This window comes from Hermetia illucens, chromosome 5 (genome assembly GCF_905115235.1).
Source record: "Hermetia illucens chromosome 5, iHerIll2.2.curated.20191125, whole genome shotgun sequence".
Taxonomy (NCBI): Eukaryota; Metazoa; Arthropoda; class Insecta; order Diptera; family Stratiomyidae; genus Hermetia; species Hermetia illucens.
Window position 1 is genome coordinate 40432333 of NC_051853.1, and position 23037 is coordinate 40455369.

Sequence of the window (23037 nt, forward strand, 5' to 3'; positions counted from 1 at the left end):
TCTTCTTGAATGGAATTTTAATATTTCACTCGAATTTCAATTATTCTCGTTAATTATGACGTCAGCATCTTATTTGTATGGCTTAGGATGCTGTTAATTAGCACGAAATTGATAAATTTTAACTTCTAGAACTTTGACACTAATAGTTGGATTTCCATGGAACTTGGCATGTGTATGCATGAGACTGTCCTCTATCTCGGTGCAAAATTTAGTACACCTAGGATGAACTTAAGGGGAGTTTTTAAGTCAATTTCTAAAAGTTGATAATATACTATTAGTAAATTTATTTGAGCGGATACCGATGGGACATCTCTCGAAGATTAGATTTCACATAAGTGTTTTACACAAAACCTTAAAAAGGGCTGCAGATAAATAGATTCTTTATAAATGTAACTTTAATATTTCACGCGAATGTCAATTATTCCGGGTAATTATGACGTCAGCATCTGATTTGCATGGCTTTGGAAGCGGTAAATTCGCGCGAAATAGCTAAGTTTGAACTGCTGTAACTTTGGCGTCAATTGCCAGATTTCCACGAAATTTAGCACGTATATACGAAATATTGTCCTCTATGCTGGTCTTAGGATGAATTTAAGGGGGGTTTTTCAGTAAATTTCTAAAAAGTAGTAATATACTATTAGTAAGTTTATTTGAGCAGATATCGGGATGGGACATATTTTGAGGCCTAGATTTCATCTAGGCGCACCACCCTGATTTTTTTCGGATTTTAAGGTTGGGTAGTTTTCGAAAATGAGACCTGTCTCACTTCAAGTGCGTACATTTCGCCTCCTTACTCACGCATTTTGCAATTTATGCCAAAACTAATGTCAGTTTCGGAAAGTACATGCCTTTCATTGGACATCCTACACAACTATATTCGGTAAAAAAAATTTTTGAATCCCCCCTTTGCATGTATGGGGAGCCCCCCTTTAAACTCCACCTAAATGTATACCACTCGCTGTATGCGTGGGACCTCATAGCTCCCATCTGTCCACCAAATTTCGTTCGGATCGGTTTAGCCGTTTTGGAGAAAAATGCGTGTGACAGACAGACAGACAGACATTGAATCGATTTTAATAAGGTTTTGTTTTATACAAAACCTTAAAAAGATCCGTTTAAAATACGCAAACCAATACAAGACATTCACTGCAGCTGACTGGAAAAAGGTAGAACTTTAATCGAAAGTAATTTCAAAGTATTTGCTATTGCAAAAAGAAGCTGCGACTAAATTTGGTTTTTTAGCTTCTTTTTAGTGACGAACAGACAACGAGAACTGTTATAAATGGAAAGCTGACTTCATTGTGTCAACTTTTTTATGCATTCTTTGATGTTTCTTGATAATAGTATGTTATGTTTCTGCATTTTGTTATCCGAGTATGAATTTAAGGAGGGGTTTCCAATTAATTATAAAAGTATAGTCAACTACTATTCTCAGAATGAGTCCTCTCTCACATTAAGTTTGCCCTTTTTAACTCCCTACTCTGCCTTAAAAAGTTATGGCACTACAAATGAGAAGTATTTTGATGTAATCATAGTAAAGTTTGATTTGCTAGCACGACTCTTGCAAGCCGAGGTCCCTACTCATTGAAAAGTTATCGTGCCCCGAAAAAGGGTTTTTTTTCGCACATTAACGAGCTTATTGGTGGCGTTCGTCGTCGCGATGAGCAGGGGGTTATAGAAGGGGATTGCCCTCTTGCCCTTCCACCCTTTTCCGGGGCGTCAGAACCTTTCAAAAGGAGAAAACTACCACAATTCTTGCATGCTGTTAGAAAAGATACTTTCTACTTCCTCCAGCATACCCCCGTTATCCTCTTCCTCCCCGAGGGTGGCAAGTCAAATTTTACCATGATGATACCGAAGGGGAGGGGGGAGTTGCTGACTGTTGCGATTTTCCAACACGGGATTTCAGAGAGAAGATCTAAACCATATTCTAAACCATTTTTACTTATCCCTAATTTGTATATTTTATAGATTATTAATAATTACCTTTCTCACTGCTTTTATAAGCCTAAATGAGGCCCTCATATGCCTTTGGTAGCAATATGGGTGGCAAAATCCTCGATGTGTACAATAAAAGTTGAAAGAATTCATCACTTCGATAACAGATTTCATCCATGGCATATTCTTTGCTGTCTCATCTGATTCATTGGAATCTGTCGGCGATTCAGGTGGTTGATCGTCGCTGAAAAATTGCGGACTTTATTAATGACGACATTAATAATAAACTATTCAAAATTTTTATCGCTACCTTAATATTCCCGGTGACTCCTCGCCACCGCTTACAATTCCTGGCTCTGATGTATCACTTCGATCAGAAAGAGATGAAACTTTGCGCCGAGACTGAATAGAGTCTGTCCGTTTAACTAGAATTTTAAAAGATATAGATCTTTTTAAAATTTGAATCGATAAATTCATTTACAATCAGCCTCAATATCTTTGCCGTCTTTCGTCCCCCGACGAAGTTTAAGAGAACGCCTTTTGAAGGAACCACCCGTTGGAGCCCCAGTTGTACCACGTCGTAGGAGGAAGGGACGAACTGCAGCCACTGGTCTACGTTGAGCTAAATAAAATATTAAATGAAATCAGCAAAAATGAATGAGTTCTATTAAATAACTAACTTATGGAGCAATACTCTACAAGGAAACAAAACCATCCAATTACCTGCGTTCACTTCCTCTCCTTGCATAGTCACCGTTGTGTTGCTACTATTTTCCGATTCATTGTCTGGTTCGTGTAGAACAAACGAAATTTTCCTTTCGGTTTGCGCTCCTGTTGGCACAACATATTGGGGTTTTGGATAAATTTAATAAAAGAATAAATTTTAGAAAGATTTAAATCACTCACCTGCAATTGATTGAAGACTTTGTGCCGAAGTTTGTGAATGACCCATTGAACTGAGTGCCATAGACCATCTTCGATTCGCTTCCCTGTAAACTTTGTCCCAAGGAGCAGGCTTGTCCTTATGTGACAGTTTTGAGGTTTTTGGAAGTGTTTGATATGTTTCGCGTAAAAATGACGTTATCTCGTAAAGAAGGACACAGGCGATGAGTTTAAGGGCGTATGGGCAATCATTGCCATGAGGATTAACGCAAGCTGTTGGTTTAGAAGATTAATAGTTGTAAAATGCATGAACATGTTAAAAATCCGAGGACGTCTTACCATCATCCAAAAAGTCCTCTTCTTCGTCTGTTTGGAGAAGTTCTCGTTGCTTTTCGGGGTCTGTTAGGGAAGAGTTAACCTGGTCGAATGTATTCTTTTCTGCGTTGACAATGTCTTCAAGTCTGGCGCCAAGAATTTCTGCCCACTGGCGAATATGAAATTAATATTATGAATTTTGAATCTTGACAGCAAGTTTGAATTGTTATCAAAATGATATTGAATAATATTTGAAACAAAGGACTCATTGTACGTATTTCATTCCTGCATTTGGCATATTTCTTCTCAAATATAAAAATGCTGAGTATTTTTCATATTTGTCGTTTTGGAGTGATTTGTAGTCAAAATTTCAAGAAATGAAATTCAGAACAGTTTTGTCTTTTCATTCCAGAAAATACGAAGAAGGCGAAAAACTGATTCCTGAAACACCGAATTCAATGAATAAATCATATTGCAGCCAAAAAAGGAACTTCATTTTTGAATATTTGATAAAGGTAGGTCCATTTCAGCGTTACGGGAAGCACTTGAGCTAGATTGGGCGCATACTAAAAACAACCCCGTCTTTTCAACATTGCTCCAATGGAGCAAAACTTTTTAATTCATGGGTGACTTTGGGGTAATCCTTCATGTTCCGAGCCTTTTCAGTTTTCGTTGTTCTTTTCTCCTATATTTCTATAATTGCGGAAACATTTGCATTCCAGTTTCACTCTAGCTTGGGTATTTTTCCCAACTATACATATTTTACCAAGATGTTTACGGGGGTTTAAAGGTAGCCTGAGGCAACGATCCCCAAGTGCCATCTCAAAGGACAAAAGAAAGAAGGAAACTGGCGGAAGGTTTTATACATGGGTAGGTTTTATAGGCTGGGTAGGTCTTATATGGTAGTCTATCGGGCTATAATAGAAATCCCAGGTAGTTATTATTCTAGCTGCGTGTACTGTATCATATCAAGTCGTTAAGTTTTCTTTCAATTAAGTACTAGTGTTAAACTTTGCCGGCAAAATCACACGGTATTGTGGCTCTTTTAATTATGTGTGGAAGGACACGCGGCGAATTTCGGAAAATTTAACTAATCTATTTGTATTAAAGTATTGATTCCTTTAACTTAAAGATAAGGCGCGAATTGGTGTTGGGGCTACAGGAAGCCAACTATCGTCGTTCTTGAAGCTGATGATGAAGGAGATTCAGAATCAAACGGCATGATAACTCCAGTCTGTTGAATATGAAGAACCTCACAGTTACATTTGTATCATAGTAAAATTTCCAGGAGTTCTACTTATTTCCCTTTAGGACAGAACGAAATTTCTCGCAGAACAATAATTCATCATACCAAAGCTTGGGTATCTTCCATTTTTTTAAAAAATTTAGTTAGTAATTTCCAAGAAGACGAGGCAGACCCTGCCTAAGATGGAGCGATGGCGTGAGTCAGGACGCCAGGCAGCTTTTAGGGATATCGAATTGGTGGACCTCGGCGCAAAACCGGGATGTCTGGAGTTCCTTATTAAGGCAGGCCTAGACCGGATACCGGTTGTTGCGCCTTTGATGATGATGATGGGAAATTTTTCCTCCCTACGACCCTCTTTGGTAAATTTAAAAAATGATGAAAGAAACTAGAGCGGGAAGGGTGCTCCTAAATATTGAGCTCCAAACTCCAAACGGCAAAAATATCTTATTAGGAACGCTTCTTTGAAGCGACGATGTTTAACAGGGGGTAACCATCCAAATTCTGGTTAGCGCTTGCAGAGTGTTAGGAATTCCGAGAGTAATAAGATAGTCGGAAGCTTAAATTTAAAAAATCGATTTTCCGATAGCCCTATCCGAACACACTGAACATTTTAAATGCGCCGATATCTCCATGAGACCACTCTAAGCATTACTTGACGAGGAGGACACCAGCCGATTCCACCATTTCAAATTCACACTTCCAATTCTGGAGTTTTCTTTGGATTGCAGATATTGTAGCGCTTTCTGCAATCCAATTAGCCTCTGACAACAGCATCGTCTTTACGAGGAAGTGATCATTAAAGGCAGCGGTTAAACTCCCTTTCTTTTCTGTGAATTTCAAACAATGGAACTTAATGTGCACGTCTTTTGTCGTTTGAAACACTCGGAAAGTTTGCCCTATAAAAAGCGGGTCCCGTAAAGAACTGTGTCAGATGGTCATTTACTTCACTGTCTTTTTACTTGATCCATTTCTCAATGCATGTGCTCAGTGTATGAGTCAAGCGGCTATTGTCGGAATTATCCCGCTTTTGTCACCATCGCATGTACATTTGCTTCTTTTGAAGGTGACTCCCTCGGATGGATTTGCTTCTTTTCTATGATAGAGATAGGACTCCTTGATAGCTAGAGATCTATGGGGATCATTCCTGCATTGACACACACTTCCTCCTTCGGCTCATACCGCTACCCACTGCTTCACCTAGGTAGGAGCGCAGGCAGCAGGATGGATTTCACCACCCCTGGAGTAAGCAGCCTGTGATCACATTTTGCTCCACCGATATTAGGCATCACTACTCTGATGCTTCCTCTGTTGCATGTTTAAGTGTTCCTTAAAGATCAACTTGATATCAACACCACCGGGCAGCTAATGAACAATATTGTGACGACCTTGTGATTACCAACCGAAATATTAGCAGTAGTGTCTTCCTACGATTGGTAATAAAGTTAGCTTCCCCATTCCGTCTGTCTTATTCAGTTTTACAATTCGTTTCTATGATGATGGCACGAATGGTTTCACTTTCATATAGGTTTATGTCCTCCAAACACGGGTAAGTCGTTCACAAACCCAATCAACGGCGCCACATCTGGCAGGCGAAGACCGAGCACTGCTCCAGATTTGATATCGTATAGCAGCAGGGGTCTCAAACATGGAACTTCTGGTACACCTGCTATGACAATTTACTCTTTCAGTCCGCACCAGGACAATTATCCGGCCCCCACATTCTTAGGCATTCCCAGCACCATTACCATCATATCAACGGTAGAAGAGGCTCGTCGAAAACCATACTTTCTGTTCCGATAGATCGCCTGTTACCTCAATGAACGGGACCAGCCTTTTGTGTATCACTCGCTTGAGCATCTCTCTTATAGTGCCTATGATTAAGGACTGATATGACGATATGAAGAGGACACGCCGGGTGGCTTTTGTGTTTTGGGTAGAAAGACTACCGCCTGCCTTTTACATTCGTACCACCATGGACGAATCAAATGCGCTCATGAGGTACTTTGATAGCTTTGCTTGAAATTTCGTCCAATTTCGGAGCTTTGATAGATCCAATACGTCCGCAGGTACCTAGTAGTTCCTCTTCGGTAGCTACAGGAATCGAAAAGACGTCTTGTTGAAACGTTAGTTGATGTCCGTTCTTCTTCTGCTGTTGAAAAGAGTTTTAATTTTTTGCAACAATTGCCGCGGACATGTCTGATCGCTTGAGGAGATTTTTGCCCCGCATTTTATTCATTACAATTTTGTAAGCAGTGCCCGACGGGTTCGTATTAGCCTTCATACAGCCATCTTAAGGCTACTTCGAAGATCCGGGTGTTTTTCCTGCAACTCCCGATGTTTCGGTTTCAAGGTCTCTTCGATCTCTAACAAACCGGTCTTAACGTCGAGATTTCCTGGATCCTGCTTGCCGGATCCGTTTTTTGCAGTGAGGCATTTGCTACGCCGATACAATTTTCCTGACCGCTTTTGAGGTTCTAATATTCCAATTTGAAATTAAAATTGTAAATTTCGAATTTGAATGTTTGGACTTCTGCCACGGAACGGAAATTTGTGCGTGTGGCGCCTTGCTTTGACGCGCTGGGCTGGCTTGGTAATTGTTTTTTTCGGAAAAAAAGGGAGTGCGAAAGCAAACGTCGTCATTTTCGATTCTTGTTCTCGGAATAATGGTGATAAGTTTGTGGCGCAGCAGGATTCGCAGCATTCGAAACTTATTTCGAATGTTGCGAATGCTAGTGGTTAGATGACGCCACCGGCGCTCTCCACACATTTTAGAACTCGCCACAGGAGTGGGGAGCAGGCGGTGAAAAAGTGCCGTTGGTTGGCGGCAGAGGGACTGTAGAAATAAGCAATTGGTCTCTTCTGCCTCCAGCCTTGACCGAGGACAGTCGCATTTTATCTATGTAACGTTTTCCCGTATTCTGTACTGATTTCGACGGCGAACTTTAGTAATTGAATTAAGCAATTGTGCATTAAGACTTTCGTTGGTTAAATAAAAATTGAAAATTTCACTGAACGTTAAATGTGGAGCGAGTTCTGTGAACTTTTGCAAGAGTACCATCCATGAAGGAGTTCCAAATATAAGAGTGTTTTGATGAGGATATGGGGGGTGTCATTTCTACCTAAAAAAGCTGGGAGTAGATCAGCACAAGTTAAAGCGTCTCGCGCACGAGAGTGCCCTTACCATTTTGGAAAGTGTCCGACAATTTCCAATAATAAACTTAAGAAAAATCTGAAAATTCAACAACCGTGAGGGATAAATCCGAGATTTTTATTCTACACGGCAGCCTTTGCCGCCGTTACGTTAGCCATCCTTTTTGCGGTCGTGTTTGGCACAGGCGACGATGTGCGCCTCAATACCACCTTGACCGCTTGTTGCGAACCGTGAGGAGGCGGTACCTGTGAAAGATGAGGATGCTGCCATGTTCACGATGAGAACATCGTCCATAGAATCCACCGCCACTCTGATCGCTGTCGAGAGTGAAGACACCATGTCGATGATAAGGTCAACAATATTAAGGATCAAGTTCCCCGATCGATAAATGAAAGGACTAGATTAGATCCCCTCCCTTATAAGGCCGTTTGGCATTTTAGCTCTTTTGGGAATAAAATCTTCGATGGGTATCACTCCGCCTCGAGACTTCTCGTTTCTGTTAGAGTAGTTTATCCCGGGTGGGTTTTGTTTTGTTAACTTCGGAGTCAACGCACGTGGTTAAATCTCGGTCTCCTGACAGGGAGGTAATATGTGAGAATCAAGAACTCTGACCCACATCTCGCCGAACTGCAAGCATTCGGGTTAGCTCCAGCACGTGTCGCCTGGTTCCATATATTATCTCGCGTAGTCGGTGTTCACGACTGGCAAACCTATTAGGGGAGTTTGGTTGGTTAACAGTCTTGGCGATTGTGTTGGCGTCAAGGTGATGCAACGATGGACTCTCATCGTAACAGAGTTGGCGCCCAACGTGGGGCCACAGTAGTTGCGTTCGTTACACAACATAACGTCGAATGCTGCAGTTACATATTAAAACAGCTGCTCCACCTTTTCCATGTTTGTTTTCTTCGGGCCGTGACATCTTTTTTAAAGCTGTCAAGAATGTCTATTCCTCGAAAATCCTGGTAGACATAGACACGACGTCCACATCTAAAGCGACTCTGTTCTTCTAAGGCAGAATAGTGTTGAAAGTTTAAGATTATAGTCATAAAATAATTACTAGCAATGGTGACTTTGTAGAGAAGTTTGCCCCAAAAAATTGATACATGTGAAGAAAAAATTATCATGCTAATGAAGGAAACATCGTCATCGTTTTATTGTTGATCTTGTTCACTAAAAATATTTAAATATATTTTATCATTTGAACTGTTCCGTCTTTCTTCTAAGGGACCGGTGCTCGGGACCGCAAGCATGATAGAACCCCGGTATGGAAACTTGATTTGAAAATTCAACAAATTAGCATAATCTCAATTGTTGTCTACTTTTTCTGCAAAACTAACGCTTGAAATATCATGCCAACCAACGGAAATCAGAATATTTAAATTTTAAAAATTACTTGAATAACCTAAAGTACAGGAATTAAGGATTTCAGAATTGCATAGTTCAATAAAGGAAGACAATTTTGAAGAAACATTTCCAAATGTGAGAAACCCTACGAGAATCTTTCAGTCTTAAACTGGTGACTAACTGCAATGGAGAGAGCTCACTTTCGAAATTGAAAAGAATGAACTATGAATTGCGAACAACTATGTTACAAGAGCGACTAAATAGATTATTCCTTATGTGTATAGAAAGCGATGTCCGTCAAGAGTTATACTTTGAAGGTGTTGTTCAATATTTTGCAGTTCAAAAATCTAAAAAAAGATTGTTTTTTTGATTAGGGACAACCCAAGTATATTTGATCGCATATGTATATCGATATTTTCGGAGTCAGTTTCCCCCTTCCTCAGTGCTCATACAAAATATTGAAGCGTAAAGTGGTAATATTTTTTTGTAGTCGGATTATTTTCTATTTTCTTTACAGAAGGTTCCGAAATTATGTCCTAGTGAAGATAGCCTTGCTTCTGAAACATTCGAATATGGCCAGGACCAACACCTACTCCCAAAGTCAGTCTAGTTTAACCAATTAGAAATAGGCCGGCCTATGTGTAAGCAGCAGTTGTGTCCAGAATTAAAAATGTTGAAGTTAAAATGAGGGTGGTAGACAGATAGACCGTAAATCGATTTCAATAAGGTTTTGTTTTACACAAAAGCTATAACAATCTACAGTTGATTTGTATACGAAATATATGTGACATATATTAATATATTATGTAAATACATATATTAACAAATATTGTCGAAAATTCCAATTGGAATCAAATATTCATTTTGACAACAGATATTACATGACGAGGTGGCCGAGTGGTTAAGGCGTTGGACTGCTAATCCAATGTGCTCTGCACGCGTGGGTTCGAATCCCATCCTCGTCGAAAGCTTTTTTAATTTTTATGAAGTGAAATTAAACAAATTAGTAAAATTATGTGGAGCAGAGTTCACTATTTTTGTTTGGTAATTGGTCATTTATACAATACATGCATTCAATAATTCAATAGTGAGGGGAGGGGGCTTACTGGAAGACAAAAACATGGTGGGCTATCAAGCCTGTCAAACTGACTAGTACGGCTGAAGTTTTGCGTAGATATCCAGCAGAGACAGAATTACAGGAAAAATATTGTCAGTCTAGTTGAAAAATAGTTGAAAGATAAAGGGTTGTTCCCGGGCTACGTGCCAGCAATCAACTTTTGCAGTCATACAGTTGTTTTAGCTGGAATTTGTTACCGGTGGATTTTGTTCTATTTTTTTGTGTTGTAACATTAAAGATCGATGTTATGCGGACAATCCAGATTGGAATCCGGCTCTCAAGAGCAATATTGGTCGAATTATTTCTGAAACTGAAGAATGGACCAATTCGTAGCCTAAATAACGCAGCATTTATAACGACGAAATTTATAAGCGATACCACAACTGTTGGTTGTGGATAAAATCCGTATGAAAACGTTGTGGTGAGCCGGAAAGTCTATAAGGGTAATATCTATGGTAGAAAGACAGACAGAAGACGTAGCAGACCCTGTCTTAAATGGAACGATTGCATAGGCCAGGACGCTAGACAGCTTTTAGGGATAACGAATTGGTGGACCTCGGCGCGAAACCGGGATGTCTGGAGTTCCTTACTAAGAAATGCCTAGACCGGATACCGGCTGTTGGGCCGTTAATGAGGATGATGATGAATCGTGGAAGAAGAGGCGAAACCATCAAAGATGTTTTGAAAAATTCGGGCGAAAGGATTGCTCACTACAAGGTTAACTGAGGGAGTTATTTGAACAAAATACTCTTAATATTCCATAATTAATCAGAAGGTCAGGTCTTTTCAATAAGACAATAATCGTTCAAAAACATTGAACAGTATTTTATGTATATCCTTCTGCTGCTTGAGGAAGAATTAAATCCGGGAAAGCAATAGCACCTGACGATAGCACATCTGAGTTCTAGAAAGCGAAGAGCTGGGACCCAACCCTGTGGGTTAGTGAATTCGCCAATCGGGTTATTGAGGAACGTAGAACATCATCCGATTTGCAAGAAAGTACCACGGTTCCAGTAAAGAAAAAGAAAGGTAGTCCACAGAATGTTCAAATCACCGTTCGATCCGGTTGTTGCCCCATACCATGACCATTTTTTAACGCATTCTTGACGACCGTATTCGCGAAATCGTTGAAATAACCTTGAATCAAGCCGGGTTTATCAAGAACCGCGGAACTACTGACGCAATACACGCTACGCAGCTACTCATGGGAAAACACCGTGAGAAATAACGCCCTCTTTACTTTGCTTTTTTGGATCTAGAGAAAGCGTTTGACCGTGTGGTACCAAACTCATCTCGTATGCTCTACGACCAGTGCCAGGAAAACTCGCGCGCTGGGTTCAATTGTCCTACCACGGTCTGGAAAGTAACGTTCGAAGTGGGGGCGTATCAAAACTACTTCGTGTCTCTGTTGGTGTTCATCAAGGAAATGCCCTCTCACTTCTTCTCTTTGTTCTTCTTATGAACACTGTCACACGGGGTATCCAACGTCCAGTGCCCTATACTCTGCTTTATGGGGATGGTGTTTTCCTAGCGCCTAATAGTAAAAATGACCACGAGCAACTTGTCCGAAAATGGAATGATTGCCTCATGCAATACGGTCTCAGATTGAATCTGAATTTGAAACTGAATTTTTAACGACCGATCCCAATGAAACAGGCACAATCACTGTTAGCGGCAGTGACCCGCCCAGAACTGAGCGATTTAAATTTCTCTGGTCAATATTATCAGCCAATGGAGAACTGCAACCTGGATAAAGTGGTCTTCTACAATTGGTGTTCTTTGTGATCAACGTATCAACAAACGTCACAGATCCTAAATTCACCGCAATGTAGTCTGCCCTGTCGCCCTCTATGGTTCTGAGTGTTGGCCGACTATAAAAGACAATGAATGCCGTCTTGCAGCAATGGAGACGAAGAGTGGCGTGACACGTTTTGACCACATCCGAAATGAAGATATCTGCGATCGACATGAGGTTGTACCAATTGTGGAAAAATTGCAAGGTAGGCGTCTTAGATAATATGGTCACGTGATTTTCGCGCTAACAAGAATTCATTTGGCAAGATTGGTCTGAACATCGTAGTCGATTGTAAGGGACTAAAAGGCTTGATACACTGGATGGGGTTTTGAGAGTCTCGCGATTGCATCCAGATTATGCTTCTGATAGAACAAAATGGCGAAACCGATTAAGACGAACTGGCCCCACTTATCAACGGGATAAAGGCTAAAGAAAAAGAAGACACTTGAAAAGGACATCCCCTCGTCCCTCTCTTATCTCTACTTAACCTCCACCCTACCTAGAATTTAAAATCAAATGACGTTTTTTTTATTAGGATTTAAAATAATTAAATAACGCATTTTTGATGCATTTCCTAATTTTTTAAAAGTTTTGTGTGAAACACGATCTTATTAAAATTGAGTCGATGTCTGCCTGTATGTCTGTCACACCCGATTTATTCGGAAATGGCTGCACCAATCGTCATGAAGTTTGGTGAGGCTTATGGTCTGTAGATACTTTTACATACATCCAGGGGCGCCATTTTGTGGTAAGTTTAAGGGGTGCTCCCCATACATGCGAAAGGGGGGTTCAAGATTTTTTTTTTCAGAATGTGTCCATGTAGGATATCAAATGAAAGGGCTCAATTAGTACTTTTCGGAACTCTCTGATCTCGCCTGAAACATAGACGAGTGAGGGCTCAAAATGTGATCCTCAAAAAGTGTAACAGGTCTCGTTCTCAGAACTTATCCAACAGAAAAAATCACAGTGGTTTATCTAATCGAAATCTAGCCCCTAAAATTCACTCCGTTCCGATATCTGCACAAATAAAGTTAATAATAGTATATTAGCAGATTTTAGAAATTTTGCCGTAAACCCCCTTAAGTTCATGCTTGGCAGTGGTATAAGCGATGACATAAGGCATAACTCTGGAAAGTTTGAAGGAAATCCAACTATTGTTAACAAACTTATAGAAGGTGAAACTTTTGCAATTTATGTGAATTTCATGCATTCCAAAGCATGCATGAAATCATCATAACATATCAGTTCGTCAATACCACAAGAAAGTGAACCCACATGAATGGGAGTTCGCAGAAAAACATTCCTCTTTAATTTCTTTTTAGGGATTGAGGAGTTATAAGTCCGCATCCATTTGATGTCGGACCGGACCAAACGGAGAGCAACTTGCTCCCACTCTTTATGGTGCACGGACTCCTCTGTTTGGGTTAACACCCAAAGTTCGAAAATGAAAAGAGGGGCGACCCGTCTACGATTTCTTACCAGAGCAGAGACAAACCCTCAGACGGTGCCTCACCTCTGCACTGGGAGCAGCGTGACCGAAGCGGCTCGCAGGCGTTGTACGCTCCCTTTTATAATTCGTAAACCGCAACAAGGGTACCAATTATATTCAGCGTAAATCCGCCCATAGTTCGGACTAAAACTTGGCCGGAGTTAAACAATTTCTTTTTAGGGATTGAGGAGGCCTAAGTCCGCATCCATTTAATGTCGAACCATACCAAATGGAAAGCAACTTGCTCCTACTCTACTACTATGGAAAGCAACTTGCTCCTACTACTACTTTATGGTCCACGAAGCGGTATTCAATATACGTACTTTATGTGTACATACATATGTATACTTTTATGCATGAAGTAAATCGGAAATAGGTGTATGATCAATTTATGTCCATGCATATATAAGTATAGTATTCAGTAATAGGCAATATTTGTTTGGGGTGAGCATAATATCTACATCTGTAATATGTACGTATATTTTGCAGTTTGAAAAAAATATAAACCAATATTTTCGGTTTTTAGTCATATACATAAGTTGAACACAAAGCCATTATACCCGAAGCGCCTACTTCCGGTATTCCGATTTGTTATATGTTACAATACATATTTACCTGGTGAAACATTTTCCCTGCAGCCCTTTGTAGGACATGTGTTCGTCTAGCTCCGGAAGCCAATGGTGCTCTAGCGTTGATGTTAGCTCCAGATGGTCGAAATGATTGTAGATTTTGTTTCATCCAAGTTGGCCACATGCCCCGATTACAAAGGTGAACGAAGTGGGCGCATTCTATAAGGAATGCAGCACGTGCAGCTATTGGTGCTTGTGGCTATAAAAAAGGGTTAAAAAATAGTTTATTGTTAAAAAGTAGTACATTGAATCGGCCTGCATACAAATAAATAAATTCTAAGCTGAAGTATGTTTTTGCAGTGTATTTTAAGTAATTATTGGTTTTGGATGAAATAATAAATGCTTTCGGTGTTACCTCCGCGTGGGTCACACGACAGAAATTAGTAGCAATCTGGATTCGAAAAATCAAACGTTTTCTCATTCTGCATACTTACCTATATCGTCCGAACCACGATAATAAATTTACCTTACTAAACACTAAAATGACGGAGTTGTAAAGGAAAATCTCCAAAAACCGCGCCTTTTTTTCATTGAAAATCCACAATAAAAATAAGAAATTATTAATGAAAATACATAATCGTGGTTCGGAGCAGAACTACTAACGTGTAGAATGATGTGTAAAAATTGCAGGCTAACCGATTCAACAGAATTTCAGTTGTGCTTCTCACCAGCTTACAAAAATTTTATTTTGAGGAAAACGCTCTCTCGATTTCTGGAAACCGTCACATAGTTAAACCTTTGAAATATAAGTGTCTTTCACTGCTCGAAATTCACTTTCTCCCATTTTCCGGGGTAAACAAAATTTTCATCTTTCAATTAACAATCAAAATGAAACCATAGGTCAGATATAACTGAGACTTTGGCAGCTACCTGGTGAGAAATGGCACTAAATAGAAGTCTTTTCTGATGCCATGACCGCCATTTCTTGAATTTTCTAAGGACATATTCAACGGTCTTCTGAAAGAAGGTTTGTAGCTAAATAAAATGTACTATATTTTCAGATGATGACAAATTTCGGTAAATCAACTGAATAATTTTAGAATCCGAGGTGAAGGAAAATATATTCAGATTTTCTAATTTTGATGAGAAAGGCATTGCTACCTCATCTTTTTTAAGGTTTTGTGTAAAACAAAACCTTATCAAAATCGATTCCATATCTGTCTGTCTGTCTGTAACACGCACTTTTCTCCAAAACGGCTAAACCGATCCGAATGAAATTTGGTGGACAAATGGGGACTATGAAATCTCACGCATACAGTGAGTGGGATAAATTTAGGTGGGGGGGGGCTCTCTAATCTTCGAAAGATGTCCTATTCCGATATCTGTTCAAATAAATTTACTAATAGTATATTATCAACTTTGAGAAATTGAGTAAAAAACTCCCCTTAAGTTCATCCTAGGTGTATTAAATTTTGCATCGGCATAGAGGACAGCCTCGTGCATACACATGCCAAATCCAACTATTAGTGTCAAAGTTATAGCAGTTCAAACTTATCAATTTCGTGCGAATTAACAGCATCCTAAGCCATACAAATAAGATGCTGACGTCATAATTAACGAGAATAATTGACATTCGAGGGAAATGTTAAAATACCATTCAAGAAGAATCTAATTCTCCCCAGCGATTTAATCAATGTCAATATTATCAGCTAATGGAGAACTACGTTATGCTCCCCACATAGGGAAACACAAAACCTTTTATACCTGAAGCGTCAAGTTTTCGGTTTCCCAACTTGTTTTATTTTTTCCAAGTCTTTATTTATAGCATCGTCCTTACTTAAGGAGCTCTTCTCATGCGATATTGAAGTCAACATCGTTGGCTTTATTCTTGTGCGGCGCTCATTTAATTTACAGCACAAAATTATACATTCTTCTTGATTTTTTTGGATTGAGACCGACATAGAAAGCTTTAAGAACTGGCGACATGGCCTCTTTAGCTCAGTGGCAGAGCACTGGTCTTGTAAACCAGGGGTCGTGAGTTCAATCCTCACAGGAGGCAAGCAAAAGCAACTTTTTGTTCCACAATAAGTTTTCTTTCCGCGAAGTATCTCATGGACTACTATCTTCCATATTTGTTTCAGATAACTGTAATGAGGTATTCTAATAATATCAAAAGCACTGATAAAGAACATGAAGAGCAGAACAATGTGGTGTTACATCATCAGTTGGTGATAACTTACATTTGCTTAGTAACATATTTCATGACACTGTGAAATAATACTAATAGCACTTTTTTCCGGTGTGAGATTTATACATTGGAGGACGTTTGTTTAAAAACACCTTTATTTACGGAAATTTTCAAATCTAAGAAACAGTTAATTCAAGTAGAATATGTAGAATGCGAAATTTGACAAATTTATTTGTCGGACAAGAAATGCACCTTAGAGTTCGTATCTTCAATTTTTAGGATGCTACATCACTCGTTACTGAGCCTTAATCTTATAGATTCTTTATTTTTAATAGTTCAGGTAAATTGATTTTTGGAAAAGGTTTTCACCCTCAACAGCATAGGTTCTACATATTTTGCAAATTTTTAAAATTTTTACATCCTCTTAGACCGCCTCCCGTTTGAAGAGGAAGGGGTCACTAAAATTTAAGTATCTAATACCTAGTTCTGGAATGCCCATATGCTCCTTGACTACGGTATCTAACCCACTCAGAATAGTCGTTTTCTCCAACTTGAGTGGTAATTCCAGTCGTGCAGACTGAACGTTTTGGGGATAAGTGAATTTAGATGCTCGAACTCTATGGAACATTCCTGAGAATATTCGTTTTATGTAGATCCAGAATATGCGTTTTATGGTGAAGGACGGTTTCTATGAGCAATTGAATGCAGTTCACGAGAGACTTTTTATAGGTGACCTTCCTAGCTTTCTATAACTTACACCCCTCCGTCGTTGGTGGCATAGTATTTGAACATCCATAAGGTCAGCTGGGTTTCAACAGCTTGACCATTTTTATTGGCAATAGCTAATCTTGAGGAAAGAGCTATCCCAAAACCTAAAGAAAATTGATGATAGGTAGTTGCATAAGCTGCTCAGTACTTAAGTGTAGCTCCACTAAAAAGTCCCGTCGATAGGTGCCTGCACAGGTCTGTGCTAGCTAGGCTCGGGATGTGGGAAGTTTCTTTTAACACTTCAGTCCCATATAGGTCAATAACAAACATTTTACAGGTCTTTCAATTGATGCGTTGGGACCGCACTGGAATCCAATATATGGCTTTGGGAAGCTGCGAGAAATTTTGAGAATGCACGCTATAAAAGAAGCACGCTGGTTCTACCGCGAGCGTGGAGCCTGAAAAAATCGTAACGCCGATTTCTGCGATCGGGAAGTTAACGAAACTTTGATGGAAGTTGGCCCAAGCTGTGTCTATTCCATTCTCAACTTCTCATCCTCACTCTGCTCTCTGATTTTAAAGGTGGAAGATCGGATTTTCGCGATTCCCTTTTAGTTGTTGAATTATGATTTTTTTTATATTTCATGAAGGGGAGCGACTCGCCGTATACTTCTTTCGTTAGATAAAAACTTAAACATAGTTAACGAGAAGTGAAGAAGTACATAGCAAAGTGGAGGAAGTAAAAATGACTATCAACTTTTTCTGGGGAGTCTTGAATGTTTATAGGCTTTTTCTTCTTACATCAAGAAACGATTAATTCTTCGCTTGAATATTTTTGCCTTATTTATGACCTAGTTATCTTCCACTTCTAAACAAGTCGTACATTATAGCGTAGCGTTCAAACGTATTCGCAGGGGTGGGGAGTTTCGACCTTGCAAGTTCTGCATGGATCACCTTAGTGATCCAATTGCCGTTCGTCAGGGTGGGAACTGTCCTTAATGAGCACTGGGCCGTAGTCAAAACACTGTTGTTTCTGTCGCAAGTCACCTTGTTGACGACGTTTAGAAGGAGCGCTATAAGATCTAGCCGCCTACAGCAACACGGAAATTGATCGATGGTCATAACGAACTAAAGATTTTCATGGCTGCTGCGAGTGACGTGTGACGCGGTTGACCTCCGATATCGTGACAAATCTCGAAAAGTGCACCATAGGCACTCAAACTCAGTTCTTGATTATATAATATTGGGTAAAGCATCACCTCTTGTGCTGCATTGTTCTTCCAAATTACTTTATCATCAATGTTCTCAATCGGGGTAAAGAGGGGGACATCCTCCCTTCCGAAAATGTTCTGGTACTTCTGCTTGCTCAAAAATTCTGGCATCCCGAGATGGTTTCTAGGGAGTGCAAGAAGGGAAGAAGTTTGAAAGGAGGAAGGGGTGCTTTTCTCGTCGAAAAATAATAGTCAATGTAAAAGTGGAACGTATTAAAAAAAATCGGAAGCTTCATTGATAATGAGCAGGGTGGCTCAGCAGCCTTTTGTATTAGACAATATAAACACTCTTGCGGGTCGTTGTAGGGCGCTGTGCGGAATTTAGACTACTATTTGACTTGCTGTTCATGGACTTCGGGATAGTTTCAACGGCGAATGTATTTGGAGTGTTCGACTAGGGCTGGATATTCCCAGAAAATTATTGGTTTTACTAAAGCGGCATATGGCGGCGCGTGCGGGATGAAGGTAAAATCTTTTAAAAGACCAAAGTGGAGTCCGCGACGGTTGTATACTGTCGCCGACACTATTCTTCTTCGTTGTCGGTGGCGTCCTTTTGCCTTGCCCGGAGGACATGAGGAGGCTTAATGGACGATGTAATCTTTCCTCAAATTCGGCCCAATTAGAAGACGGAAGTAGCGTTAATGTTCTAGAAACACGCATAGCTATGGTTGACGTTCTTAGATTTGATAGGGACAGAGGGAACCGTGCATAAATATAAAACAACATTAGGTAGTATCAGGGAAAATAATAGTTTTTTAAAATTAACGAAAGTCACTTGACCGTAATATGTGGACCAGTAAATCACTGCAAACCTGTCAATAAAAACATAGTATGTAGATAAAATAAACTCGAAGATATTAATCAAATAATGGCTAAGATTAAGATGAAGGATGCGAAACCATATTCTCGTGCTGCAGAATAGGATGGGCCATAATAAAAAAAAGGTTATAGGTAAGAGACTAGAGGAACATCAAGGCGATGTAGATGAAGCAGAACAAACAATATTGAATCAGCAGTAGTAAAACACACAACGACAGAGAACTGCAGCATGAAGTAAAAATTCTTAGATAGGTAGAAAGTTTGAAAATAATTGACGCATATAAAAATTATGAAAATTTCGAAACTTTTAAACTGATTACAACAAAAAAAAATGTGTGAAACAAAACTTTAAAAATTGAAGGATTGTATGCAGGATCATAGGGAGGAAATCCGAGCCCTGGATGAAAATTCTGCGGGAACCTTTTTTGTTATCCATTTTTAAGGTTTTGTGTAAACACGAAACCTTATTAAAATCGGTTTACTGTCTGTCTGTCTGTCTGTCCGTCTGTCTGTCTGTCTGTCTGTCTGTCTGTCCGTCACACGCATTTTTCTCGGAGGCGGTTATAGCAATTGACACGAAATTTGGTATAAAGGTGGGAACTGTGAACGCTCACGCATACAGTGAATTACATCCTTTTACGTCCAATTTAAGGAGGGGTCCCCATACATGCAAAAGGGGGATGTAAAATTTTTTTTCATCAAATATAGTCATGTGGAGTATCAAATTAAAGGTCTCGATTAGTACTTTTCAAAGCCGATCTTAGTTTTGACATTTGTTGGAAGTGTGGGGAGCGCGGGGGGTTGAAAGTGATCACTTCTTTAAGGGGGCCATTCTCAGAAACTACTAAACCGAAAAATCTGAAAAAAATCAGGAGGCTGCCACTATATGGTGCCTGGGCTCCGAAATACCTTCCATGCCGATATCTGTTTAAATAAAGTTAATAATAGTATATTACTACAATTTTTTATAATTGGTTAGAAACCCCCCTTACGTTCATCCTAGTATCATGAAATTTTGCAGTGATATAGGCTATAATATAGAGCATGATCCTACTAAGTTTGGTGGAAATCGCACTATTACTAACAAAGTTATAATACCTCAAATTTGTTGCTTCTTTGAAAATTGAAAATATGAATATCAACATCACCCGAAAGTGGATACTCTCACATAAAATATGGATATATTACGTGCTACGTACTAAGAAATACACAAAACCTTTCGTACCTGAAGCGTCCAGCTTCCGGTTTCCCGACTTGTTTCCACTGAAATATCTATCGGGTTCCCAACAAAACTCTGGGCCCAGGGAGAATTTCCCTTTCCTTTCTCTCTCTCCCTTGTCAGGCCAGACCTGCTTCAGGACGGTTTACAGATTTGGCGCTATGTGTTTTTTAGAACACTGTATTTTCCATGCTGATTCAACACTGATAGTTCTAATGCCAACTCCAAATCCAAGAGGGTGGTAGTTTCTTCACAAAAAATTGATTGGCATGGAACTCAAAAGTGATTTGGTGCCGGTTCTGAAACACATCGAGGAATAATCTGATGTAAAATAGACTATAAATTTGAAACACGGAGGATGTACTCCTGTTTGATGGTTCTTAAAATTTTCATCGAAAAGTATGGCGATAGATTGAACAGCAAATTATACCGCTGTGGGCTGACATAACATCTGATAGTAAACCGGAATCTGGTGTCAAAGCGTTGCTAACAACACCTGCAATGTCTACCCTAATTTCCTACAAACCGGTTTCAAGCAAGATAATGATTGCCATACTTCGCTTCACATTACAGCAGTATAGTATCGAAGGAAGAAAAAAAACGATCCCCGGTGAAAAAATCACATAAATAATACGATTTTGTTCAAATTTTCCTATTTCAGGCCCCCGATGAAACTTCGGGTCCAGGGGGAATCCCTATTCTACCCTTACTCGTTTCAAAGGCCTTGCATTAGTACAGCGAGTTGGACCAAAGGAGACTTTCGATAAAAACGAGAGTCTTTTTAGGATGGTATTGTCACTCTAATTTTATACTTTTGAAATTTCTATTGCCATTTTTAATATACCTCATTCACAGCTAATACGCCCTATTCACAGAACAAAGAAATTGTCATGATGGTGGGCTTCGATTTATTGGCAAGCCTGTTAAATCAGATTGACAATACTGCGACTAGCAATAAATTTATGAACTTCATTTTTTGATTTATTCGAATGGCCATTAAGCAGCCCACTTAAGGATTCAATTTTTGAGCAATATCACGACCGTCTGGTTGTGGATAAAATCCGGCCTAACAGGTTGCGGTGGGCGGGTCAATTAATCCGTATGGGTGAGGATGATCCAGCTCGGAAAGGCTATAAGAGAAATATCTATGGTAAAAAAAGAAGACCTGGCAGATCCTGCCTCAGATGGAGCGATGACTTAGGCCAAGATGCCAGAAAGCTTTTAGGGATATCGAATTGGCTGGCCTCTTAGCAAAACTGGGATGTCTGCAGTTTCTTATTAAGGCAGGCCTAAACCGGATACCGGTTGATGCGCCGTTCATGATGATGATGATGGTATGCCATCTTGCCTGTGTACTAAATTAGGACAGTTCCTAAGAGGAAAGACAGATTTTCAAACTCACTTCTATAAAAAGTAGGATTTCTTCGAAGGGAATTTAAGGAAGTACTATTGTTGTAATTTTTATATGAGGGAAGACACATTATTCATTGTGCCAATAGTGTTAATGTTAATGTTGTTTTGTCCCCCCACTGCAACTCATTTTATATTTTCATTCATGCACAACATAAATATCATATTTTTCCTAATCATATTAAAGTATTTACCAAATCTAAAACAGCGGCGACCAGTTGTGGATCAGGAAAAGTACCGGGCGCACAGGTTTCAAGCAGAAATGAAAGCCTCATCATGCCTTCACGAACTGGTTCAACTGGAATCAGCCTTCGCTCCTTTAAAACCACCACTTCAGATTCCTTAGGCCCTTCACCCAGTTCAGATGAGCTTCGTCGACTTAGATCTGTTTATGAAAAACAAGTTGATTACCGGGACAAAAATTTGAAACCACTTTAATACTTACAACTTCCCGCAGCCTCCTCAGTCCCTCCCACCTTCTTCTTTCCTTTTCCAATTCCAATTCGGTTCAGTCTGCGCTCAACCCTCCTTCTGGCTCGTTGTAGTGAACGTCCAATGCCTTCACCAGTTCGACGTCCTTGTACTTTCAATGAACCGTGCCTTATAAACGTCGAAGCTAAATCTGGATTAAAAATTCCAGATTCCAAGTCTACAGAGCATCTTTCCTTGGAAGCCCCTCTGAACCATCGAACGATTCCGCTCAGGCGTCCTACTGAGTTTCTCTCCGAACTTGAGGTGGAATCAGACAGAAGAGCACGTTCGCTGTGTCTGGGAGTAAGTGTGGGTCGAATACTAGTTGCTTTGCGCCGAAGGTTACCCAAAGGACTTTGGCTGATGCGACATTGTTCTTCAAGATTTTCTGTTTCTAGGAGACTCTACAGGGAGAGAGAGAGAAATGGAGGATAAGTGATTATGTAAGAAGCTAGAATAGAGACAAACCACCGCGCAAGTAGAAGAAGTACTGCGTTTTTTGAAAAATAGCTTCCTTTGACTTCGATTGTCGTCCTGTTGATTGTTTTGGCATTCGCTCTGTGGAATATGCCTGGAAGGATGAAAAAAAATTTGAATGTTGATGTAATACGAATAGCACTAGATGTAGATCTAGTTCATTTGTTCACTTTTTTATTTTAAAGGCTTGAAGTTAGTTCAATACCTTATAACTCGTGTGGTCTGCATGCATGGTACTTTCTTGTGTGGCCTTGGTGTTACAGCTAATATTCCACTGAGTGCTACTCTCCTGAATGGTCCCCCGTGAGCTCCTTTCACATAAGTAACTAACTGGCGAATATCACAATATAGCGCCAGATTCTCTTGACTCCTGAGTTCCTTGCTGGCTTCCACAAAACGTGTTATGAGAACCTTAAATACTGCAGTTATCACTTGACTTTCAGCTCCACCACTCAGACCGCCGCTGAAATTCGTTGAATATCCACCTTGGCCGCCTGGTGTTACGCCGCCAAGATCAGGAGTAAGATTTTTTAACCCACTCGAGGAACGTTTATGATCTAGACATAATGTAATATGGAAATGAAAAAGTAAAAGAGGCATGCGAGCGACTACTTCAAAGCACGTGAGT

The 23037-nt window shown here is 39.8% G+C and overlaps 1 protein-coding gene and 2 non-coding genes across 3 annotated transcripts in view; 2 read left to right on the forward strand and 1 right to left on the reverse strand.

The window, feature by feature from the left end:
• Positions 1–23037, reverse strand: part of LOC119657889 (protein unc-80 homolog) — an 83455-nt gene that overhangs the window by 35546 nt on the left and 24872 nt on the right. The window contains exons 18-28 of the mRNA XM_038065031.1: positions 22615–22966; positions 22401–22503; positions 21907–22336; positions 21656–21846; positions 13893–14105; positions 3160–3304; positions 2845–3093; positions 2662–2769; positions 2420–2560; positions 2249–2351; positions 1987–2182 (exon numbers count right to left, since the gene is read on the reverse strand). Of these exons, the coding sequence (XP_037920959.1) occupies positions 1987–2182; positions 2249–2351; positions 2420–2560; positions 2662–2769; positions 2845–3093; positions 3160–3304; positions 13893–14105; positions 21656–21846; positions 21907–22336; positions 22401–22503; positions 22615–22966 (2231 nt within the window). The remainder of the gene's footprint in view (positions 1–1986; positions 2183–2248; positions 2352–2419; positions 2561–2661; positions 2770–2844; positions 3094–3159; positions 3305–13892; positions 14106–21655; positions 21847–21906; positions 22337–22400; positions 22504–22614; positions 22967–23037) is intronic.
• Trnas-gcu lies at positions 9760–9841 on the forward strand. Its single transcript has one exon. It is a non-coding gene; the product is annotated as a tRNA-Ser (tRNA).
• On the forward strand, positions 15834–15905 carry Trnat-ugu. The gene has a single exon. It is a non-coding gene; the product is annotated as a tRNA-Thr (tRNA).